Source organism: Capricornis sumatraensis, chromosome 8 (genome assembly GCF_032405125.1).
Source record: "Capricornis sumatraensis isolate serow.1 chromosome 8, serow.2, whole genome shotgun sequence".
In the NCBI taxonomy this organism is placed as follows: domain Eukaryota; kingdom Metazoa; phylum Chordata; class Mammalia; order Artiodactyla; family Bovidae; genus Capricornis; species Capricornis sumatraensis.
Window position 1 is genome coordinate 98,665,188 of NC_091076.1, and position 24,786 is coordinate 98,689,973.

The 24,786-nt window shown below is 39.4% G+C and overlaps 1 protein-coding gene across 1 annotated transcript in view; it reads left to right on the top strand.

The window, feature by feature from the left end:
* CEP95 (centrosomal protein 95) overlaps window positions 1–24,786 on the top strand; it is a 36,415-nt gene that overhangs the window by 3,536 nt on the left and 8,093 nt on the right. Inside the window, exons 4-11 of the mRNA XM_068976985.1 lie at window positions 2,380–2,490; window positions 6,707–6,812; window positions 8,162–8,277; window positions 18,760–18,891; window positions 19,591–19,784; window positions 21,313–21,425; window positions 21,612–21,741; window positions 22,320–22,470. Of these exons, the coding sequence (XP_068833086.1) occupies window positions 2,380–2,490; window positions 6,707–6,812; window positions 8,162–8,277; window positions 18,760–18,891; window positions 19,591–19,784; window positions 21,313–21,425; window positions 21,612–21,741; window positions 22,320–22,470 (1,053 nt within the window). The remainder of the gene's footprint in view (window positions 1–2,379; window positions 2,491–6,706; window positions 6,813–8,161; window positions 8,278–18,759; window positions 18,892–19,590; window positions 19,785–21,312; window positions 21,426–21,611; window positions 21,742–22,319; window positions 22,471–24,786) is intronic.

Sequence of the window (24,786 nt, forward strand, 5' to 3'; positions counted from 1 at the left end):
ATGAGTAAGGTTGTGAAATAGACCAAACAACAAGACTGAACCAAGACAATTCACTGGTATAGTTAAGACAACATCCTTAAAAGCTTTTCCAGGAGAGTCATACATTGAGTTTGGGATAGGTCTCAGAATCCTAGCTGGTAATTTCAACTGTGTTTTGTTGTTGTCACTACTTTATAGTTACCATTCTGTTTGTAGTAACGAAAAATCAGAAACACCTGAGTGTCCATTAATAGGGACAGGTTGAATAAATTACTATAGTTCCTTATAGGGAACTACTCTATAGCTCTCAAAGATAATTGATGATGCTCTTTATATATCAATAATATGTTCCATATTCATGAAATGATCTCTAATATATATTGTATGAGAAAAATACGACATAGTTATAATGCTGATTTGCAGAATATGCTATTATTTGTAAAAACAAATTCAGAAGTTATATGCAGTTGATTGAATGCAGAAGGACTCTCTAGAAGTACATGAAAGAAAATTAATTCTGATTGCCTCCAATGAGATAAACTGGACAAAGGTGGGATGAGATTTTTCATTTTATACCTTTTACACTTTTAAAATTTTGAACCATATGAATGTATTACCTGTTCGGAATAAAACTGTAAATTGTTTTTCAGCCTTTTTCCAAAACAGTATCCATACTTATATTCAAAAGCCAAACATAACAAATTCATTTGTAAATCTCTGTTTTGGTAGATAGAAAATGAGGGTTATTTCAGTAAATTATTTCAACCTAATGAACAGAGGAAATTTTGGAGACTTGAAACTATACCTGAATCACTAAGAGAAAGTGTATACTGTTTAATCCTTTTACAGTCATTAAGAGATACATCTTAGTCAGGATGGGACATTTGTATCTTATTTTGGTAGTGATAAGAGCAAAATTTTACAGAAATACTGTCTTTAAGTTTTTTAGTGTAGTTCTAGGTGAGTAAGTGTGGTAAATTAGTTTGGGGAAAATTCATTTTGAGGGATAATGTGGGGACTTCCCTGTTCTTTGGAAATGGCTTTCTCTGCCAATTGGGCAATTTTTGGTATTTGTATTTACTATTTAAACATACCGTATACCAAGATTGTGTCTGCTTATAGAACTTCTGGTGTGTGGAGTTGCCTCTAACAACTCATACCCACCCCACAGAAAGTTGCAAAAGTGCTTACCTCCTGCAGTAGACTGCAAAGCAGCTTTTTACTTCTTGTGTGCTGTTTAAAGCAGTTTCTCCTACACGCTGAAGCACTGCTTTCTGGCGGATAGTCTTGTTGCTTGGTTGGCAGAGTATGCTCCCCATCCTGGAAACCAGAAGTCTTGGATATGTCCATGGGGTATGCTTGTATATCTTGTTGAGCCAGGAAACACAGGGCTTAAAAACAAAACAAAACATAGGGCTTAAGATTTCTGTTTAGTTGTTTTAAACAGAAAAAAAACTAACATTGACTGTCTTTACTGGAGTGTTGTAAAACATCAAATTCCTGGTTTAGTTTTTTGGGGTTTTTTTCTGCATCATGACTAAGGTTATGAATGATTGGATTATCTCAAATATCAAATTTCCACTCTGCCTCTTCCATACTTGTTTGAATTCATGCCAAATCTAATCTCCCAAAGGACAGCCCAAGTGTGTCAGGAGTTTTAAGTTCCATCCATACCTCAGGTTGCTCAGAGTCCATTTTAGGTGACATTAAACATGTCAATTTTTCATGCTTTTGCAGCCCATTTCTTGTCAACATTTGAACTTAACATTTATTTAAAATCTATTTGAGCCAGGTACTGTGCTGGAGACTTTAAACAGTTAGTTTAAATGTTAGTTTCTAGGTATTAAGTTGGTATAATGGAAGGTAAGGCTGGAGAGCTGGGGGTAAGGTGAGATTAAAAGGAGTTTTATATGCAGGGAACCGGCTCAGTTTTTAATTAAAAAATGGTATAACGTGTAGTAAGTGAATAGGAGTTAACCAGTTTTAAAAATTAGGAATTTCTGATGAAGGTGTCTGAAGTTTGTTTTTGTTTTACGTTCTCTACTGCTGTTGTCTTCAGAACAAGGCATGCCTCCATCATCCCATATTCACCAGGCTAGTAAATTTCAGCTTAATTGTTTTATACTTCAGTGTAAATCTTATAGGATGAAATTCACTTATTTTGCTTCTTCATAAATGAAGGGCTGTGCCAATGAATTACCACCCATAATGTTCAGGACTACCTTTTTCAAATATCAGGAAATTGATATTTTTAATATTTACACTGTTATTTTTTGTTTTGGGTTAATTTATAATCCTGTGTCCTGAACAATATTTTTACACTGGTATATCCATTTCAGAATCATGAGGCTTTCAATTTCTTGGTTAATTTTTTTTAATAGCTCTGTATTCTGTGTTCAGGAGAAAATATAGTGAAAGGAGATAAAGAATCTATTAAGAATCTTCTAGAAATATTTGATGGGTTGCTGGAGTATCTTACAGAACACATCAGTGAAACATCTCACGAGAAGAGTAAGTTTAAGAATAAAATTTGGCTTTTTTATATTCTGTTATCTCCCTTTTTATCTTTTATCTTTTTGCCTATTTTTGTCCTTAGGAATTAGAATCACTAATACACTGTATCTGACGAATTTAATTGTAAATTAAATTTCAGTTCTCACTGTTGAAGTGGTTGAAAACTCTTATCTAATCATCACATGCTTTGTCAACTTGGGTATTGCTTGTAAATTACTTTAAAGTTAATATATAATAGGAAGCTAAATCTAGTTAAAATTGCTTATTGTCCTATTATTACATGAAATTCCTTACTCAGTAATTCCCATGTCAGAATTGCCGTTTTTGTGTAAACTTGGATATTGCCAAGGCATCAACAGGAAGAGTTGGTATGTTTCTGTCTTCATCCTACACCTAGGTTTGTGACAGCTTGAATATTTTTTATTTCACTCTTCAGCTAATTCAGTTCCCCAAATTATAACACTTTGTTGTGTGAAATTTTGATTTTATGGTTTTTTATTGCTGTATTATTAATATTTTCCAAAAGTGTTCTGGTTATATTTAAACTGTATCACTAGTGTATAGGAGTTATTCATAATCTTTGACTCCATAAATCCCATTTCTAGGGATTTATCCTGAAGAAATAGTACAGAAGAAAGTTAGGGACTTCCTTGATAGTTAAGTGGCTAAGACTCTGTACTCTCAATACAGGGGCCTGGGTTTGATCCCTGGTCAGAGAACTAGATCCCACAGGCTGCACTGAAGATTGAAAAATCCCAGGTGCCACAACTAAGACCTAATGTAGCCAAATAATATAAAATAAATTTTTTATAAAACAAGTGCTTAGAGGTTTTCATGCACTGTTACTTATCAATGAAAAAAAAAGAACCTATATGTCTTACCAATTTGGACTGATCAATAAACAATACAGAAGTACATACAGGTTTCTCCTGCCTGTTGAGAAACCTGTATGCAGGTCAAGAAGCAACAGTTAGACCTGGACATGGAACAATGGACTGGCTCCAGATTGGAAAAGGAGTGCATCAGGCTGTATATTGTCACCTGGCTTATTTAACTTATATTCAGAGTACATCATGCAGAATGGTGGGCTGGATGAAGCACAAGCTGGAATGAAGATTGCCAGGAGGAAGATCAATAACCTCAGATATGCAGATAACACCATACTTATGGCAGAAAGTGAAGAGGAACTAAAGAGCCTCTTGATGAAAGTGAAAGAGGAGAGTGAAAAAGCTGGCTTAAAACTCAACATTCAAAAAAATGAAGATCATGGCATCCTGTCCCATCACTTTATGGCAGATAGATGGAGAAACAATGGAAACATTGACAGACTTTATTTTCTTGGGTTTCAAAATCACTGCAGATAGTGACGATAGCCATGAAATTAAAAGATGCTTGCTCCTTGGAAGAAAAGCTATGACCAACCCAGACAGCATATTAAAAAGCTGAGACGTTACTTTGCCAACAGAGGTTCAAGTAGTCAAAACTATGGTTTTTCCAGCAGTCATGTATGGATGTGGGAGTTGGACCATAAAGAAGGCTGAGTGCTAAAGGATTGATGCTTTTGAACTGTGGTGTTGGAGAAGACTCTTGAGAGTCCCTTGGACTGCAAGGAGATCAAACCAGTCAATCTTAAAGGAAATCAGTCCTGAATGTTCATTGGAAGGACTGGTGCTGAAGCTGAAGCTCCAGTACTTTGGCCACCTGATACGAAGAGCGACCTTATTTGAAAAGCCCCTGACGCTGAGAAAGACTGAAGGCAGGAGGAGAAGGGGACAACAGAGGATGAGGTGGTTGGATGGCATCACCGACTCAATGGACATGAGTTTGAACCAGCTCCAGGAGATGGTGAAGGACAGGCAAGCCTGGCATGCTGTAGTCCATGGGGTCACATAGAGTCGGGCACAACTGAGTTGACTGAACAACAAAAACATTAATATACAGTGAATAATATATGACTCAGAATAGGTTTGCTATTGTGAAGTTATCCAAAACCAGTTTTTAGCAGCCATAGCAATTTATATTGGAGAAGGCAATGGCACCCCACTCCAGTACTCTTGCCTGGAAAATCCTATGGATGGCGGAGCCTGGTGGGCTGCAGTTCATGGGGTCGCTAAGAGTCAGACACGACTGAGCAACCTCACTTTCACTTTTCACTTTCATGCATTGGAGAAGGAAATGGCAACCCACTCCAGTGTTCATGCCTGGAGAATCCCGGGGACAGGGGAGCCTGGTTTGCTGCCGTCCATGGGGTCGCACAGAGTCAGACACGACTGAAGCAACTTAGCAGCAGGAGCAGCAGCAGCAATTTATATAACTTCTAGTACAAATGAAGACAAAAAATGGGGGCAGGCTCATGATTTCTTAATTCTCGCATTGTTGATGCTGATAACTATGCCATGATTATAACATCTGAAATTAGTCTTAAATTCTTTAGAGATAGTTTTCTATCTTTTATCCTTGTTGCTGAAAAGATTTAAAAGCATATAGAGATAAGGCCTAGAAGGAAAGTTTGAAGGATACCCCATACTCTATATTTCTTTTTAATTTCAAAAAACTTAAGTGTGTAATATATTAATATGTTAAATATCAACCTAGGAACACTGGGAAGAGTCAAAGCTGCATGCCATATTTATTGCTCTCAAAGCTATACTCAAGTTAGGGAGAGTGCCATAAGTACATACGATAAAAAGTGTAACAGAATTGGGAGGGAGTGAATGACATGCAAAAAAAACCTGACCTAATTCAAGGCTGCCATAGGTATTTCAATGCTCTATGGTTTTCTAGTCATTCTAGCAGCAAAAGTAAGAAGAAGAAAACTTCTGTAGGAGATTGATTGATTTGAAACATTCTAGAGACGGTAGTTTTTATGACATAGTACTTGATTACAGGTAGTGGGGGATGATAATGGGGATGGAGAGGAGGACAGAACTGAGAGAGACTTATATGTGAGGCTAGTGAAAAATGAAATGCTGAGTGGGGAATCTTCCCGGGGAGGTCAGGAGGCTCTGGTGAGCTTAGTGCTGCTAGAAGGGAGTTGCTCTCACAGAGTTGGAGAATGTATTCTGAAGTCTGGTCCTCAACTTTGCAGGTCCAGATTTATACAGCAGTATTACCTGGAGCTGATCAGAATCTCAAAATGCCAATTAATAACAGGAAATATTTATTACTAGTCGTCAGGTATAGGGCAGTTTCTTCTGAGCTGGCATTATCGTTTACCACTGAAGAACAAGGAATTTGAAGGCAAACTGTGGACTCGGTGCTGCTGCCCACTGTATGACTAAATTTCCACCCTCATGTATGACTGAACCTTTCTAAGCTGCAGTTTTCTCCATCGGAAATTCTTTCACGGTTGTAGGAAAGGTTAATAGATACACATAAATGGTTTAGTACTGAGCCTAGCCCAGAGTTACTACACAATGAATATTGAGTAATGTTGTTAAAATGTTGTTTGGTGAATATAGAAATAGAAAAAAAGTAAGAAGTGAGATGAGAATATGCAGACGGGTAGGTCTGAAATAGGAGATTTCACCCACATACCTCCTAGAATCACTCCCTTAGTTACTGCCACTGTGAAAATGTATTTCTCTAGTATGTTGGGGTAGAAAAAAAGGTTGATAGTCTTCTCATTTTTTGGCCACTCGGTATGGCATGTGGGATCCTAGTTTCCCGACCAGGGATGAGCCCCTGCAGAAGTGAGAAGTGCAGAGTCTTAACCACTGGATCACCAGGGAATTCCCAAGATTGATAGTCTTAAGGAAAATTTCACCCACGCCCTAATGTGGTCTCTCTCTTTGGTTAGGCCATGACTGTCTGGGAGCTTGAGTTAGGCTGACTCAGTCATGTTTTCTGAAGCTACACCCTGGTCATTCTGCCTCATACATCCCTTACAAATAGAGAGGTATGAAGAATGCATGAACCTACCACCTAGCTTAAAGAAGAAAACATTGCTAGTACAACCGTAGACTCTGCTTAGAAAGCAGCACTTGTGTTGCTTCTTTGTTGCCCAGGTAGTCCATGCTCATTGCAAGTAATGATTTGGCTCCTGCTTCACTCTCACAGGTACCTAGTTGACCAGTAAGGGGTTGAGGGTGTTTTGCTGTCCTTAGCTCTATGCTTGCCCTGTAGAGAAATAATTGCATTAACTTGTTTTTTCTTTTTTTAACCTGGGGTGGTTTTTTTTTTTTTTGGTATTGTTTTTATCTGTTCCAAACAGGTGAAACTGGACAGGGTTCTAAAGAATCCCATCGAGGAGACCCTTTGGAAGATCGAGAAAATACTAAAGAATCCACATCATCATGGAAAAGAGTTTCTTTTGAGAGGTAGCTCTCACTGTCTGTGAATTTAATCAAAACACGTTATGCTTTTCCTTCTACTAAGAGTTAAAATTGCACACAGTATATCAGAATGGCAGCAAAAAACAAAGCTAATGTGAATTTTACTAACTTCTCGTGTTTTAAACCTCCCTGAGAGAGTTTTAAGCACCTTGAGCTATGTATAATCTCAACATTAACCGCCTACTTAATTTAAAACATTCCCTTGATCACCGAAGTAATTTATGTTCCTTGCAGAATACTTGGAAAGTACTTGGGGTAAAAAAGAAGCAAAAAACAAAGAATAAGATGAACTGTATCATTCAGAACTAAATAACTGCTTATTAACATTTTGTTGTAATTTAGTCTTTTTTTAAAAAACTATATTTTTCTTTTGAGATTTAGTCATATTGTCTGTATAAGTTTGTTTCCTAAATTTTAAAGTTTAACATATCTTTTCCTAACTTGATAAACAATAATGATTTTTAATCACTGTATAACATACTGTGTGAATGGGTGCATCATAATTTACTAAATCACTCCTCTTCAGTAGAGGTAGTTTTTTAAGTATATATTTATTTTTTAAGGTAATACATACTTTAATTTTTCTCCTCTTCTCACATATTTAAGCTGTATTCAAAGTCAAAGACTATGAATGATATAGGGTGATTCAGAGTTGCCACATTACTTTCCCAAAAGGCTGCAAATGTTGGATGCCCACCAGCAGTATAAAAGTGCTGGGTGACTGCACTAGTGGTCGTCCACCGGTATTGTTGCCTATTAAATGCCAGTTTCATCGGCAAAATGTAATGTTGTAACAGGCTTGATTATACTTCTGCTAACTAGAGGTTGAATATCATACTAAGATTTTTTTTTAAATATCTGATTATCATTTATTTTGTGGAGTCTGTCAGTTTGAAAAGCACAAGCAAAGCCTTCTTATGTAAATACAGCACATTGTGGAAAATGTGTCTAAAGAAGACTATCAGAAAATAAATTTGACTTAATTTTTCATTATTAGATTAAAAAATACACAAGTGCAAAAGTAAAACAATAGAAGAATGTTTAGTACAAATTTAATATCCTACCCAGATTCCCTTCACACCCCTAAAGTATCCAATATTTATTGTTCTCCGTGTGTCTTCTCTTATACATTTAATCCTTGACACTTTATACACTGCTTTTCCCACCATACATATATCAGATAGGCAGCAAAAGGGAATGTTCCCTTTTTCCTCACATAGTGATGACCAGTCTGAGCATTCGTAGGCAGGCTGCTTGAAGCAGTTCTCGGGATCCTCTCTGGAAGGGCCCTTGTGGTCAGGCCAGGCCATGAGTAAGTGAGGAAACTCTTTCAGGTGTTCCTTATCGTCTGGGGCATTGGGCTCCTCTTGGGATGGAGATGAAGCAGAATCCACTGGTGAAATAATTAGACTTGGAGACACAGCACACACCTTTTCTCTAAGAAGTAATGGTGAGTAATTAAACTTTAAATATCAGTTATTATTCAGCATACAACTATGAAAATGTAAATAGTTATACTTAGGGGTTTTTAAAAGTTGAGAAGACTAGAGAGCCCTAACTGAATATCAGAATTGAAATTCCAGAATGCTACCATTACACACTGAATATGAGCAGTCGTCCAAAATGAGTCAAGTGGGAGCCCCAGGTGCATGGGCAGATAGGTGTGTGTAAGTTTGTCGTGTAATATGTGCGGCTTCCCGAGTGGCAGTAGTGGTGAAGAAGCCGCCTGCCAACGCAGGAGACACTGGAGACGTGGGTCCGATCCCTGGGTCGGGAAGATCCCTTGGAGGAGGGCATGGCAAGCCTCTCCAGTATTCTTGCCTGGAGACCATGGACAGAGGAGCCTGGTGGGCTGTAGTCCCTAGGGTCACAAAGAATCGGACACGACTGAAGAGACTTAGCACGTGTGAGTGCACATGTGGGACTTGATACCCTAGGAAGAAAATCCTGGGTGCAGCTTCACAGTTTAGTCACATTCAGAATACCCACTAAGCATAGTTTTCCAAGCTGGGTGACTCATTTCTCTCCGAGCTTCAACCAAGTCTGTACATCCAGAGGCAGTTTTTCTCCCAGGCTCAGGCCGCATTTCCGAGTCTGCTGCTGATACAGGCCCGTTTCGAGCCTCTCACCTCGCCGTCCTCCAGCCATCCCACTTCTGTTCTGCTTGTCTTGCTCTTTTCTTGTCATCATATATTGAGTTGGCTGAAAAGTTAATTTGGGTTTTTACATAAGATGGTACAGAAAAACTCAGACAGACTTTTTGGCCAAACAAGTTTCTTTTTTTTTTTTTTTTGGCTGTGCTACACAGCTTGAGGGAATCTCAGTTCCCTGACCAGGGGTTGAACCTGGGCTGCAGGAGTGAAAGCCCAGAATCCTAACCGTTAGGCCAGCAGGGAACACCATATAGTTTCTTTTGTTGGGATACTCTTCCTCTTTGTCCCTGGCAGACTCACTCTGTACAGAGCCTGGCCTCTGAGGCTCTGTATTCCCACAGTGGGGTCTCCTTGCCTTATTTCACTAACACCATTCTCAACATTGCAGTCACTTTCGAGTTCGACGTTATGTAAACTGAATTGCAGGGACAGCAGCCACCTCATACACATTCAGTCAGTATTTGTTCGGTGCCTTCCCTGTGCCAGGCAATGGTGATGCGGTGCCAAACACACACACACAACTCCCTTCCCTCGCGGCACGTATATTCCACTGGTGGGGGCAGTCAGTAAATAAGACAAATAAGTGAAGTGTATAATAAAATTTTTCATGTTTGTCTTAGTATCCCCCAAATTAGGAAAACATCAGGCCCACAGTAAGTATTTTTTGGAGTTGAAGAACAGGAATGGTAGAGTTGAATGAAGTACGTTAAATTATGGCAGTCAAGGGGCCCACATTCTCTTCCAGACACCGTACTGGCTGTGTGACTTAGGACAAGTCCCTTCTCTTTTCTGAGCCCCTGTTTCTTCCAGTGTGAAGATAGAGAATTCAACAAAAGCATCTCTGAAATCCTGCACGTCAGTACTCTTAATTCCAAAGAATAGACTCTCCTTTCCAAGGAATTGTGTTCAAAGAGCCTGAGCCTGGAGGGGTCAGACAGTAGGCCATAGATGTACACTTGCCACTATGGGCAAAGGAGCAGAATACCAGAGTCAAGTGTAGGTAATGTGAGAAGGTTTCTTCAAGGCGGAGAGTTGGATGAAAGGGATGGTTGCTTTAGAAATGGTATTCTGTGATAGCCAGTGCATGTAGAAAGGTTGTATCTATAAAAAGTGAATTACTTGTTTTCAGATTTTAGCTATTCAGATGAAACGCAATTCAACGGAGAAAGAAAAGGTTGAGAGAAAAGCCAGGCTGAGGTGTTTGGGTTTGATATCATATGGTGGCTTCTTTTTATATTGGTTTAAGTCATTAGATTAATGTCATCATATGCATTCTTAGGCATCTAATTCAGACTTTAATTCCCGGATTGTAAGTCTTTATTGCAGTATAATGGACATATTATTATACAGGTGTACAGTATGATTCTTTATTTGTGTATATTGCAAAAAGAATACCACAGTGTATCTTGTTGTTCAGTCACTCAGTCGTGTCAGACTCTGTGACCCCACGGACTGCAGCGTGCCTGGCTTCCCTGTCCTTCACCGTCTCCTCGAGTCGGCTCACACTCATGTCCATTGATCAGTGATCCCATCCAACCATCTTGTCCTCTGTCGCCCCCTGCTTTTCCTGCCCTCAGTCTTTCCCAGCATCAGGGTCTTTTCCAGTGAATCAGTTCTTTGCATCAAGTGGCCAAATTTATTGGAGCTTCAGCATCAGTCCTTCCAGTGAATATTCAGGGTTGGTTTCCTTTAGGTTGACTGGTTTGATCTCCTTGCTGTCCAAGGGACTCTCAGTCTTCTCCACCATCACAATTGGAAAGCATCAATTTTCGGCATGCAGCCTTCTTAATGGACCAATTCTCACATCCATACGTGACTCCTAGAAAAACCATAGCTTTGACTAGATGTACCTTTGTCAGCAAAGTAATGTCTCTGCTTTTAAATGCACTGTCTTAGGTTTATCATAACTTTTCTTCCAAGGAGCAAGTGTTTTTTAATTTCATGGCTGCAATCACCGTCCACGGTGATTTTGGAACCCCCAAAAATATTCTGTCACTGTTTCCATTTTTTTCTGCATCTATTTGCCATGAGGTGATGGGACCAAATGCCATGATCTTAGTTTTTTGAATGTTGAGTTTTAAGCCAGCTTTTTCAATCTCCTCTTTCACTTTCATCAAGAGGCTCTTTAGTTCCTCTTTGCTTTCTGCCATTAGGGTGGTGTCGTCTGCATATCTGAGGTTGTTGCGATTTCTCCTGGCAGTCTTGATTCCAGCTTGAGCTTCATCCAGCCTGATATTTCACGTGATGTACACTGCGTGTAAGTTAAATAAGCAGGGTGACAATATCCAGACTTGACGTACGGCGTACTCCTTTCCCAGTCTTGAACCAGTTTGTTGTTCCGTGTCCAGTTCTAACGGTTGCTTCTTAACCTGCATACAGGTTTCTCAGAAGGCAGGTAAGGTGGTCTGGTATTCCCATCTCATTAAGAATTTTCCAGTTTGTTGTGATCCACATAGTCAAAGATTTTAGCGTAGTCAGTGAAGCAGCAGTAGATATTTTTCTGGAATTCCCTTTTTCTATGATCCAGCAGATGTTGGCAGTTTGATCTCTGGTTCCTCTGCCTTTTCTAAATCCAACTTGGATATCTGGAAGTTCTTGGTTCACATACTGAAAAAAAGTATTTTTAAACCTTTTCTAAAATCGAGCCTAGCTTGAAGGATTTTGAGCATTACTTTGCTAGCATGTGAAATGAGTGCAATTGTGTGGTAGTCTGAACACTCTTTTGCATTGCCCTTCTTTGGAATGGGAATAAAAACTGACCTTTTCCAGTCCTATGCCCACTACTGAGTTTTCCAAATTTGCTGGCATATTGAGTGCAGCACTTTAACATCATCATCTTAGGATTTGAAGTAGTTCAGCTGGAATTCCATCACCTCCGCTAACTTTGTAGTAATGCTTCCTAAGGCCCACTTGACTTCACACTCCAGGATGTCTGACTCTAGGTGAGTGATCACACCATCATGGTTATCTTGGTCATTAAGACCTTTTTTGTACAGTTCTGTGTATTCTTGTCACCTCTTCTTAAATATCTTCTGCTTCTGTTAGGTCCAGATCATTTCTGTCCTGAATCGAGCCCATCTTTGCATGAAATGTTCCCTTGGTAGCTCTAATTTTCTTGAAGAGATTTCTAGTCTTTCCCATTCTGTTGTTTTCCTCTATTTCTGTGCATTTTTCACCTAAGGCTTTTTTATCTCTCCTAGCTGTTCTTTGGAACTCTGCATTCAGATGGGTATATCTTTCCTTTTCTCCTTTGCCTTTCACTTCACTTCTCTTCTCAGCTATTTGTGAGGCCTCCTCAGACTACCATTTGGCCTTTTTGCATTTCTTTCTCTTGGGGATGGTTTTGACCCCTGCCTCCTGTACAGTGTTACGAACCTTCGTCCATAGCTCTTCAGGCTCTCTGTCTATCAGGTCTAATCCCTTGAATCTATTTGTCACTTCCACTGTGTAATCATAACAGATTTGGTTTAGGTCATACTTGAAAGGTCTAGTGGTTTTCCCTACTTTCTTCAATTTAAGTCTGTATGTCTAATTAACATTCGTTACCTAAAACTTACCAACTTTTTCTTGTAATGAGAACTTTTACAATTCACTCTATTAGCAACTTTGAAGTATACAACAGTATTTTTTCTTAAACCTTTTTTAAAATTGAGATACAATTAACGTACAATATTATATAAGTGTCAGGTGTACAACATCATGATTCACAATTTTTAAATTTTATATTCCATTTGTAGTTTTTATAGGTCTTCCCTGGTGGCTCAGATGGTAAAGAATCCACCTGCAATGTGGGAGACCCGGGCTTGATCCCTGGGTGGGGAAGATCCCCTGGAGGAGGGCATGGCAATCAACTCCAGTATTCCTGCCTGGAGAATCCCATGGACAGAGGAGCCTGGCGGGCTACAGTCCGTGGGGTCACAAAGTCAGGACACAACTGAGTGACTGAACACGTAGTTATAAAATATTGGCTGTATTCCCTGTGTTGTATGATATATCCTTGTAGCTTTATTTTATACATAATAGTTTGTACTTCTTAACCCCCATCCCCATCGTGTCCCTCTCTCCACTGGTAACCATTAGTTTATTCTCTGTATCTGTGAGTTTATTTCCTTTCTGTTACATTCACTGCTTTTATTTTGTAGATTCTACACATAAGTGATCTCATATATAGTATTTGTCTTTCTCTAACTTACTTCACTTAGCATAATGCCCTCAAAGTCCATTCATGTTGTTGTAAATAGCAAAATTTTTCATTCTTTTTTATGACTGAGTAGTGTTCCAGCGTGTGTGTACATAAACCATGTTTTTTCTATCCATCCGTTAATGGACACAGGTTGCTTCCTTATCTTGGTGGTTAGAAATACTGCTGCTCTGAACATTGGTGTGCACGTGTCTTTTCAAATTAGTGTTCTCTTTTATTTTGAATATATAGCAAAAGTGGAGGTGCTGGGTCGTATGGTAGTTCTGTTTTTAGCTTTTTGATAAGCTGCGGCATTGTTCTCCGCAGTTGCTGCACCAATTTACATTCCCACCAGCAGTGTACAAGGGTTCCCTTTTCTCCACATCTCCACTGACGTTTGTTATCTGTGGTCTTTTTGATAAGCCATTCTGACAAGTGTGAGGTGATAATCTCATTGTGGTTTTAATTTGCATTTCTCTGATTAGCAGTATTGAGAGTCTCTTCTTGTACCTGTGGCTATTGTATGTGTTCTTTGGGAAAATGTCTATTCAGGTTTTCTGCCCATTTTTAAATTGGGGTTTGTGTTTTTTATGTTGAGTTGTATGAGCTATTTATATACTTTGGATATTAACCCCTTATCAGTCATCTCTTTGGCAGATGTTTTCTAATTTTAAAGACTGTCTTTTTGTGATGGTTTTCTTTGCTGTGCAGAGCTTTTAAGTCTAACTAGGTCTCATTTGTTAATCACTTTCATTTGTTTATTTTTGGTTTTATTTCCTTTGCTTTAGGAGATAGATCCAAAAAGGTATTGGTATGATTGTTTCAAAAAGGGTTCTGCCTATATTTCCTTCTAGGAGTTTTGTGGTTTTGGTCTTATATTTAGACCTATAATCCATTTTGAGTTTATTTTTGTATATGGTGTGGAAAAATGTTCTAGTTTCATTGATTAATATGTAGCTGTCCAGTTTTCTCAGCACCACTTATTGAAGAGACAGTCTTACTGTATTTTTTGTTTTCTCACAGATTAATTTCAGTCTGTATATATACATGATTGTTTTAAGTTGCTGATCTCTCACTTTCAAGTCCTTTTTAACAGCCCTGCATTTGTACACGCCTCCCCTCACAGTTATTGTTTTTGATTTTATATTTTATATCTAATTATTTTGTGGATCCCTTAACTGCCAGTGCAGGAGATACAGGTTCGACCTCTGGGTTAGGAAGATTCCCTGGAGAAGGAAATAGCAACCCAGTCCAGTATTCCTACCTGGGAAATTCCATGGACAGAGGAGCCTGGCAGGCTACAGTCCATGGGGGCGCAAAAGAGTTGGACATGACTTGGCAACTAAACAACAGTTCCTTACTGTGGATATTCATGATTTTGCTACTTTTGTCTTCTAACCTTATTAGCTTTGTGTGTGGGTGATTTCCTACCTTTTCTGTGTGGCTGCCTGTACCAATGAACATTTTCATTTCATAATTTTCATGTTTCTACTTATAGCCTTTTTTTTTCCATTCAGAGGAGTTCCTTTAACATTTGTTGTAAAACTGGTTTGGTGATGCTGAACTCTTAGTTTTTGCTTGTCTGTAAGGCTTTTGATCTTGCCATCAAATCTGAATGAGAGTCTTTCTGGGTAGAGTGTTCCTGGTTGTAGGTTTTTCCCTTTCATCACTTTAAATATAGCCTGTCACTCCCTTCTGGCCTTCAGAGTTTCTCCTGAGAAGTCAGCACATATCCTTGAGGGAATCCCCTTGTTTCTTCTCCCTTGTTGCTTTTAGTAACAAGAGCAGTTTTTAATTTTTACCCTTAGAACTAGAGTTGTCTTGTAATGTGGGACTTCCTGCACTTCCTGGACTTGGATATCTGTTCCTTTCCCAGGTGAGGAAAGTTTTCAGTTATTATGTCCTAAAATATGTTATCAGCTCCTTGTTCTCTCTCTTCTGGAACCTGTACAATGGGACTGTTAGTACACATGAAACTGTGCTAGAAATCTATTAAAATGTCATTTCTTATCATTTTCAAAAATTCATTCAGTGCCCCTGATTTCCACTACTCTCTTCTAGCTGGCTGATCCATTCCTCTATATCATTTAGTCTATTTTTAATTCCTTTCAGTGTATTTTTCATTTCGGATATTGTACTCTTCATTTCTGTTTTGCTCTTTATTTTCTCTTTGCTAAAAACTTGTAGCTTCTCATTCTGTGCAGCCGTTGCTCTCTCGAGTTCTTTGATCATCTTACACAGTCACTACCCTGAGCTCCCTTCTCTGGTAGATCGTCTGTCTCCACTTCACTTAGTCCTTCTGAGGTTTTACCTGGTTGCTTTGTCTGGAACATGTTCTGTCACCGTATTTTGCCTAAGTTGCTGTTTTTATTTTTATGTATCTGGTACATTGATTATGTTTCCCTACTGAAGAAGTGGCTTTTTGTTGGAAATGCCTTATGCATCCCAGCAACATGTCCCCCTCTCGTCACCTGAGCTGTATGCTCCAGCAGTTGTGTCTTTGAGGACTGCATTGGGCCTTTGGTTGTGGTGGGCTGTTTGGTACACTTGGTTGGCCCTTGGTCCAGTTGGTTGCCAGGCCTTGCCTTGTGCAGAGGCTGCCAGCTGCTGGTTGGCTGGTCAGAAGATGGCTAACTGTGTAACCTCAGAGACCCCCAGGGCTAGTGCTGGCTCAGTGGTGGGTGGAATCAGACCCTTGAAGCCTGCAGAGCTGTTTCCTGCTGGTTGGTGGGTAAAGCCAGATCCTGGCTTAGTGCTGCCCTATACATGGGCAGAGCAGGTCTTGGAGTCTGGTTGCAGAGCCCAGGGGTCCCAGAGCTGGTGTCTGATTGCTGGGTGTGGACAGTTCCTGACACAGTTGGGTACAGGGTCTGGGGTGTTCTGAAGCTTGTGCTGGCCTGCTAGTGGCCAGGGCCGGGGCCCAGCTGTCCCAGGGAGGGGTCTGGCCTACCGCAGGACTTGTTTTCTTGCGTCTGATGTCTGTCCCCTGGTGGGAGAAACTGGTCCAGAGGCCAGAGCAGGCTCCCGCGAGGCCAGGGCCAGCAGATCTAGATCTTGGAACTGCTGCATGCCCACTGGTGGGTGAAGTTCAGGGGGTCTTAAGGCAGCCTATCAGCTGATGGGTGGGGCTGTGTCCCTGCTCAGTTGCTTGGCCTGAGGTTTCCCAGCACTGGTACCTACAGGCTTTGGATAGGGCCAGGTCTTGGGGCCAATAAACTAGAGGTAGGATTCCACAGTGATGCTGGCCAGCACCAAGGTCCACGTGGCAGGAGTTCCTCACAACAGCTGCCACTAGTGTCTGTGTGCCCGGGGTGAGCTGCCGCTGCCACCTGTCTCACCAGGAGACTCTTGAGTTCAGGAAGTGGGTCTGGCCTAGGCTTCTCTCAAATTACTGCTTCTGTTCCCAGTCCCAGAATAGAGATTTTGTGTGTGCCCTTTAAGAATGAAATTTCTTTCCTGCAGCCCTTTGGACTCCTAAAAGTAATCACCACTTGCCTTCAAAGCCAGATGTTCTGAGGGCTCATCTTCCCAGTGCCGGACCTTCAGGCCAGGGAGCTCACTCCTTTGGGAGAACCTCTGCAATGTAATTATTCTCCAGTTTGTGGTCACCCACCATACCTTGGGGTATGGGACTTGACTTTATTGCAAGTCTGCCCCTCCTACCATCTCGCTGTGGTTCCTTTTTGATGTCTTTAGTAATAGAGATCTTTTTTGGTAGGTTCCTATCTTTTTCATCAACTGTTGTTCAGCAGATGGTTGTGGTTTTGGTGTGCCCATGAGAAGAAGTGAGTTCAGATTCTTTGTACTCTGGCGTCTTGGCCATCCTCCCTTCCTTATTCCTTTTCTGTGAGTAAGGAGAAATCCCTTCCTAAGCACCTTGTAATAAGATACACAGCAGGATCTCATCATGATGCAAACCTGGCCAAGGCAGGCTGCTCTGTGACTGGAGTTGGGGAGGCGGTGGTGAGGCCTCTGTAAGGCCTGGGTTTGCTTTACAGTTGGCATGAACCAGGCTCATGGAGGAGGAGGCTTCTGGCACCCAGGGCACTGCCTGCTCAACACAGTATTAATTGTAGTCACCATGCTGTACACTGGGGCTTCCCTGGTGGCTCAGACAGTAAAGAATCTGCCTGCAGTGCTGGACACCCAGATTCGATCCCTGGATTGGGAAGATCCCCTGGATAAAGGAGTGGCAACCCACTCCAGTATTGTTTCATGGAGAATTCCATGGACAGAGGAGCCTGGTGGGCTAGTCTGTGGGGTAGCAAAGAGTCGGAGACGACTAAGTAACTAAAACTTTTACCTACTGTACATTAAATCCCCATGACTTATTTATTGCATAATGGGAAGTTTGTGCTTCTGTCTTCACTCATTTGTTCTACTGCGGACCCTTTTTTTGTAAATGAGATATTATGTATGTATTATATAAATACTTATATAATTTTTTCTTGTCTGTGCCATGCAGCTTTCGGGTTCTCAGTTCCCTGACCAGGGGATGAACCCAGGCCACAGCAGTAAAAGTCCAGAATCTTAACTGTTAGGCCACCAAGGAAATCCCTAATTGAAATATTATTAATGTTTACAGTAGAGAAGTTCACAATCTCTGCAGTGATAAAACAGTAGGTTCTAAAACAATCTGAAGATTGAGAGATAATTAAATGTGTAACTTTCACTCTGACAAAAGTTCTAGATGATAATTAACCATGAGTTTTTAGGAGAAATTCCATCAAAAATGAGGAAATCCATTTTGTTTATGGGGAGTTTGTGTATTGTAAGATTTCCAAGGCAGCAACGTGTCCCAACTCTTTGCGACCCCATGGACTGTAGCCCACCAGGCTTCTCCATCCATGGGATTTTCCAGGCAAGAATACTGGAGTGAGTTGCCATTTCCTTCTCCAGGAGATCTTCCCGACCCAGGGATTGAACCCACATCTTCTGCATCGTAGGCAGACGCTTTACCATCTGAGCCACCAGGGAAGATTAGCAAAGTGGTATTGCCTCAATTTCAGAACTATTTTAGTACTGCTTTCTATGTAATATAATAATAATATGGAGCTGATTCAAAATATTAACCATTCAAAAATTAGACAAAACTTGGGATTTCCCTGGTGGTCCAATGACTAAGACTCTGCACTCCCAATGGAGGGAGCCAGAATTCATTCCCTGGTCAGAGAACTGGATCCCACATGCCCCGACTAAGACCTGGGGCATCCAAATAAATAAAAACAAATGTTTTTTCAAAAGAAAAAAAATCAGAACATTGGTTTGACCTATAAATCTTTGATTATGGTTCCAACCAAGACTTCTAGCTCAGAAATACACCTGTGCAACAGTTGGTACTTCTACAACTCTGGCCCCTACTTTTCTAAAGCGGAGGAATGAAACATTGTGTAAAACTGCTTTTAAGTTACATAAATGATTCTGGGCTACAGAACTACAGGTTGCTATTAGCTATGACAAAGTAATTGGTATTTCAGGAAATCAGACCAACATAGTTCTATGATTTATGTCATTTTCTGATATTTTTGTCCTCAAGATACTAAACTTTTAGCTTTTAGTCTAACAGCAATAAAGAAATTTTACCTTTAATATTTTCTAGGTGCCCAAGGTCCTAATGAAATGCAGTCTAAAAAATCCTCAACCCTACCATGCTCTAGCTCACAAGAAGAAGCAGTGTTGAGCCCTCCCTCTAGTTTTTTGTCCAAGAGCAGGACATCCTTTGTTGAAGACAGTGAGTAGTAATGCACGGAGTTCTTGAGATTGTGGCTGGGATCTGGCGGGAGCTGACCGGGAGCAGTGCTTTTAGCCTTTTTACTTTTGTTGCTCTACAGTTAATGCAGTTCTTGGTTTTACATGACCTCATTTGTGAATGTTTCCTATTAATTGTGAACTTGGATGTCTTCTGAAGATGGTCTTTGGTCATATGTTTGCATCCACTATTTTATTATCTAAATCCTCTCAAAGGCTTTAGGACCGTAAGAGTCTCTGATACATTAGTTTATGAGTTGGTGGTCTTCAAATTATATTAACTTGAAAAATATTCTCATTTCATATTATCTCTAGGATTTTCATACGGTTAGTATTATATAAAGTCATAGTTAATGGCTAACTATTTTTATAACGTATAGATGAACCATAATTTATATAGCTATTCAAGTCATTTAGGTTTTTAGTAATTTTTCATTGTTTTTAAATAACTTTTTAGGAAACTATTATAATAATATTAAAATTATATTCTTCCTGATTTAATTGGGTCCCTACTTGTTCATTGAGAATGAGTCCCTATTTCCATTGTCTTTTCGGTGTACTTTTCTTAAAATCAGGTTTAAAATGTATTTCTAAGTAGTGTGTGTGTGCACTTGTTTGTATAGGGTATATGTATATGTGAAACGATTCATGTCTGAATGTCCACTTTGATTTGTCCAACTAGCAGGAATTTCCTCTGTGGATGTGATCCCAAGTGCTAGGAAGTTAGGGGAGCCTATCCGGTCAGCTGTCCCTTTGCATCCCCCTTACCACCCTTCAGAGCCTCGAGCTCCCTGCCCCATAGGAAGAGAGTACTTGCGTTCAAGTCACTGCTCCCCTGCCATGAATTCTACCGGAGAAGGCACGGCATTTTCTACGGTAAGTGGAAAAGCTTGCTTTCAGCTGGACCAAAGCCTACAGATTTATTTAAAAGCTCTCTGCTAGAATAGTAGTCAGGAATACTGCACTGACCAGAGAGCACTGTAGTTCTTAGAGTTCACCTCTGCACACACCTGCGTATTCTTAGCCTGGGAGACGGGCAGGATGACTGTGAAAGGGGAAATAGGATGAGCCAACACATACTGAGTGCTCATATTGTGTTAGGCACAGTTCTGCATACTTTACAAATATTGGATAAATTACTTCTTACAACACAGCTCTGAAGTAGATAACTATTTTTATTTCTTATGGGGAAACTGAAATACAGGGTTTAAGAATCTTGTCTGAGGTCACACAGCAGTTGTAGAATTAGGATTAGAATTCCGGCATTCTAGCTTCAGAACCCATACTGTATGTATCTAATTTAATAATTGAAATTATTTAACAGAAAGTATAAAAAATAATCTTTCAGCCATATTCCTATTAATCCAGCATGAACTACTATTAACATTCTGGCCTGTTTGCTTCTACTCTTTTCTTTGAAAATAAAAGCCTCCTTTATACAGTCATCATGTTCCTATTTTCCCAGCAACAAGAGCACTCAGGTATATGCCAAGGGTAGATGTATTTAAAAATTGATAACACAGTCATTATTAAAAATTGAAACAATACCAAAAAAGTAAATTAGCATTAGGTGACCGTCATTCTAAACATTCTGAGCATCAGTTTAGATCAGAGGGTGAACGGATAAAGAGAGAAAGGGATCATAGGTTAGTGGTTACTTTGAGGGGGCTTGCAGGGGTGGTGGAAGGGCTTCTGAGTTGTTGGTAATACTCTTTTTCTTTACTGAGTGGCAGTTAAATGGAAATAATCATTTTGAACCAGTTCTTTAGAAGGACACTAACTTCAGTTTTAAAAAGGTTTCTTTTAAATGTGATTATAATATAGTTTTTACTTAAAGGCATTAAATTTAATTTTACTTTAATAGAAGAAAAAGATAAATGAAATTAAAGAGCTAATTAAACATCAAATGTTTCTTAACCACAAGAAATATTTTCCATAAGATTCCCTCCAAAGTTAAGATATACATTGTTTAAAATGTTGAATTTATATTCATATTTTAGAGATTTTGCCTATTTGTTTTGAACTGTTTCTGTTGACTTCATCATATGAAAGAAAATGATTTTAATACTTTCCGCTTGTGATTTGATCATTTTTTCACTGTCCAGGTGTAGCCATAACCTCTATAAATTTTCATATTTGAGACCACTTCACTTGCCTTTGTATTTGAATGACATCCTGAGCCATGCTTTTTCTTTGAGGACAAGTTTACAGACATTGCTCCATTCCTTTGGCATTGGTGATCAGTAGAGTGTTTTGACAAATGGGTTTTTTAAAAAGGCAAAACATGGAGAATAAAGGGACCTAGCTTTCTATCTCAGGTCCTCCCTTCCCATCACACACAATATGTTGTTTTTTATGTCTTCCTTATGTCTTTTTCAAATCAATTCTCCTTTGTTTTTAATAGGAACCAGACAATAGAGTTTCCTTAACTTCCAAGTTGTCTAAAGATAGCAAACAGGAAATGTATCCAGCTCGGGACCGAGGCCCTAGGACAAGGAAACTTCCCAGAGAAAGAAGGTAACAGTACTGCAGGCTTCAGTGTTTACAGTTTGTTTGCAAAGGGATGTGAAGAGTTAAGGGTGTACTCTCCAGATTTAGCTGTGAAGGCCAGTATGAAACATTTGACAAAGCATGTATTACAGTTGTTCTGAACTAAGTAATGTACACTTGTCTATTTAAATGTCATATCACTTTTTATTACAGATATGAAAACAGAGCTGCAGTCTCATCCTGGGGTTCACCTTTCTCCCAGAGGGCAGGAAAAAGGTTAACAGAACAAGAATTACATGCAGTATCAGAGAAGCTATCTCAGCGCCTCTCTGAACTAGACTCGGCAAGTCTAATTTTTTTTGTCTTACCTGTATTGAGATTGTCCAATTAAGATGAGAGCTAAGCTTAATGAACTAGAAAATTAATTTTATCTTAGTTACTGTGAAAATCTTCTGTAAGTCAAGCAGATGGGACATAGGCTGAGAAATTATCTCCTAGCCTTTTATGATATAACCAGATTTGGTACATATTCATCCAAATTTTATCAAATTCTGATTAAATAACAAATGATTACATTAAACCATATATATTTAGATGCATATGTATTGTTTCTCTTTGTCACTAAAGACATTTTGATATAAAATTGGATGAGCTCTGATTTTCAAAAGATACTGTAGTTTGGAGATATCATTGAATAAATATATTAAGTCCCTATGTGACTTACTGTTAAGGTTATTGGAACTGATAGCCTGTGGCACTGATATATATCCTTTAGAAACTCTGCATAAGCATCTGAAAACTTGTGCCTGAACCTGTGCCTGATTATCAGAGAAAGCTTTTAAAAGGTTTTATCTGTCTAATCCTTCCAACTTGCATTCTGCTGAAATCAGTAACAGAGGTTAAAAAGAATTTTCTTGATAGATGTTAAAAAGTGCCCTGGGTGACCGAATGAAAGAAAAGACTGGCTCCGAAGAGAATATTGGAAATGAAGAGGTGGGAAGTGGAAATGACGAGACCCTGTCTCAGCACAGTGATGGCATTGTGGAGTACGGACCGAAGAAGCCAAGGCCAGGTAAAGCCTGTATGCGTTTCATCTAGATCTGTTTGAATTTTATCTTGTTCTTTTGTTTGGAACATATTCTACTGTTTCTTCATTTTCCTGACTTTGTGTTGGTTTCTGAGCAGTATGTAAAACAGCCACTCTCTCAGTCCTGAAGGAGTAGTCTTGCACAGGAGAGGACTCTTAGCATTTAGCCCATCCCTAGCTCCTGGTTGGTTCTCAAATCTTTGTGGTTGTCCTAGCCACTCTCTTCATTCTTAATGGCTCCTGGTAGTTGAGGGTGTGCCCTAACCCTTTTTGATGTGGGTTTTTTGTCATTTGGGTCACTCATCTAGTGTCTAGATTCTTTTCAGAGGAAATTATTCATATGTAGTATATGTTAGTGTCTCTGGAGGAGATGAATTCAGGAGCCTGTATATTAACATCTTGAACTGGAACCCTCTCACCCTTGTCTTTTTACTTAAAAAAAAATTTTTTTTAATGTTTTAATTGAAGGATAATTGCTTTATAGTATTATGTTGGTTTCTGCCAAATATCATGAATGTTGATGAATCAGCCATAGATATACATATGTCTCCTCCCTCTTGAACTTTCCTCCCACCTCCCTCCATATCCCACCCCTCTAGGATTTTACAGAGCCCCAGTTTAAGTTCCCTGAGTCATATAGCAAATTCCCATTTCACCTCTTTTTTCTTTAACAGCATTGTGTTACCTGTCTAAATATGCTATTTTTAAAATTTACATAGATACTATATATATTTTTCTGCAACTTTTTTTTTTTCCTGTTAACATTGTTTTAAAAATCTGTTCCTGCTTCTGGTTCACTCATAACTACTGTGTAACCGAGTTCATGCTTCCTTGGTGACTAAGATGGTAAAGAATCTGCCTGCAATCCAGGAGAGACCTAGGCTCGATCCCTAGGTTGGGAAGATCCCCTGGAGAAGGGAATGGCTGCCCACTCCAGTATTCTCAGGGCTTCCCTAGTGGCTCAGACAGTAAAGAATCTTGCCTGCAATGTGGGAGACGTGGGTTCAGTCCCTGGGTTGGGAAGATCCCCTGCAGAAGAGAAGGGCTACCTACTCCAGCATTCTTGCATGGAGAATTCCACGGACGAAGGATCCTGCCGGGCTACAGTCTGTAGGGTTATGAGAGTCGGACGTGACTGAGTGACACTTTTCACTGATTTCGTACAGTGTATCTCATTTATATGAGTGTGTATTTTTATTTATGTATATGTGGGGGTTTTTTGCTTCCAGATTTCATAACTACAAACAGTTCTGCAATGAACAACTTGTAATATGTGCAAAAGTTTCTCTAGGATCCACATCTTCCAGAATTGGTAGATCAGGGGTTTACACTTTCTTATCATTGCCAAATTCCCCTCCAAAGTGATCGCACACATTTGTACTTATATGAGCAATGCATGACAATTTCCGGTTTGCCCCATCTTTGCAGATGCTTCCTACTGCTTGTTCAAATAACTATCCCATTTTCCAGCAACTGAAATTCTGCATGTTTTGCATTCATTTTTATCTACTTTGGTCATCCCTTGTTTCTCTAGAAACAGTCCATTTCTCATCGAGAACTTACTTTTCAGTTGGTTTTTTTTTTTAACCTTAAGAATACTTTTTCCTTGTCTTGATTATTTCCTCTCTTCCCTGAGATTTGGCTTAGGTAATCTCTAGGAACCCTCACCCTGTAATGTGCATGTTATACCATTTTGAAAACACATTGTAAGTTAAAATGTTTGGTTTATTGGATCTTCAGTTTCTAAAGAATACATTGTGGACATAGTAAAAATGTTATTAAAACACCATTTAAAATAGATTGTGCAAGTTAGTTTTACTTGAGAGATTTAAATTAAGAGAGTAAAGAGACAAAAGCTCAAGGACACTTTACTTCTCTGGAAAAATTTATTTAGAAAGTTATCAAACCTTTCAAATTTCCTTGATGTCAGAGCTGTATTGAATTATTTACTTTTCCAAAAAGGCACAGAGTCCCCCTCTTCACAACTAGCAGATTCCTAAATGTATCTGTAAACAATGGGACATAAAAAAGTTTGTGGAGGGAAGTAATTTGTTAGATCTCACAGGCAGTGTGGAATATGGGGGCTGGATCACTAAGTAGGGAAGAACAGGACTGCTTAAAAAGGCTAAATAACTTCTGTATATAAGGTGCTGCTTTATGAGGGTAAGGTGTGTGTGTGTGTGTATATATATACACACACATATACATACATACACACTTACATCCCCCTCCTCAGGACCTACATAGGTAAAAGGTTAGCAGACACACTGCTAGGATGGTTTAATTTTTTTTTTTTCCCCT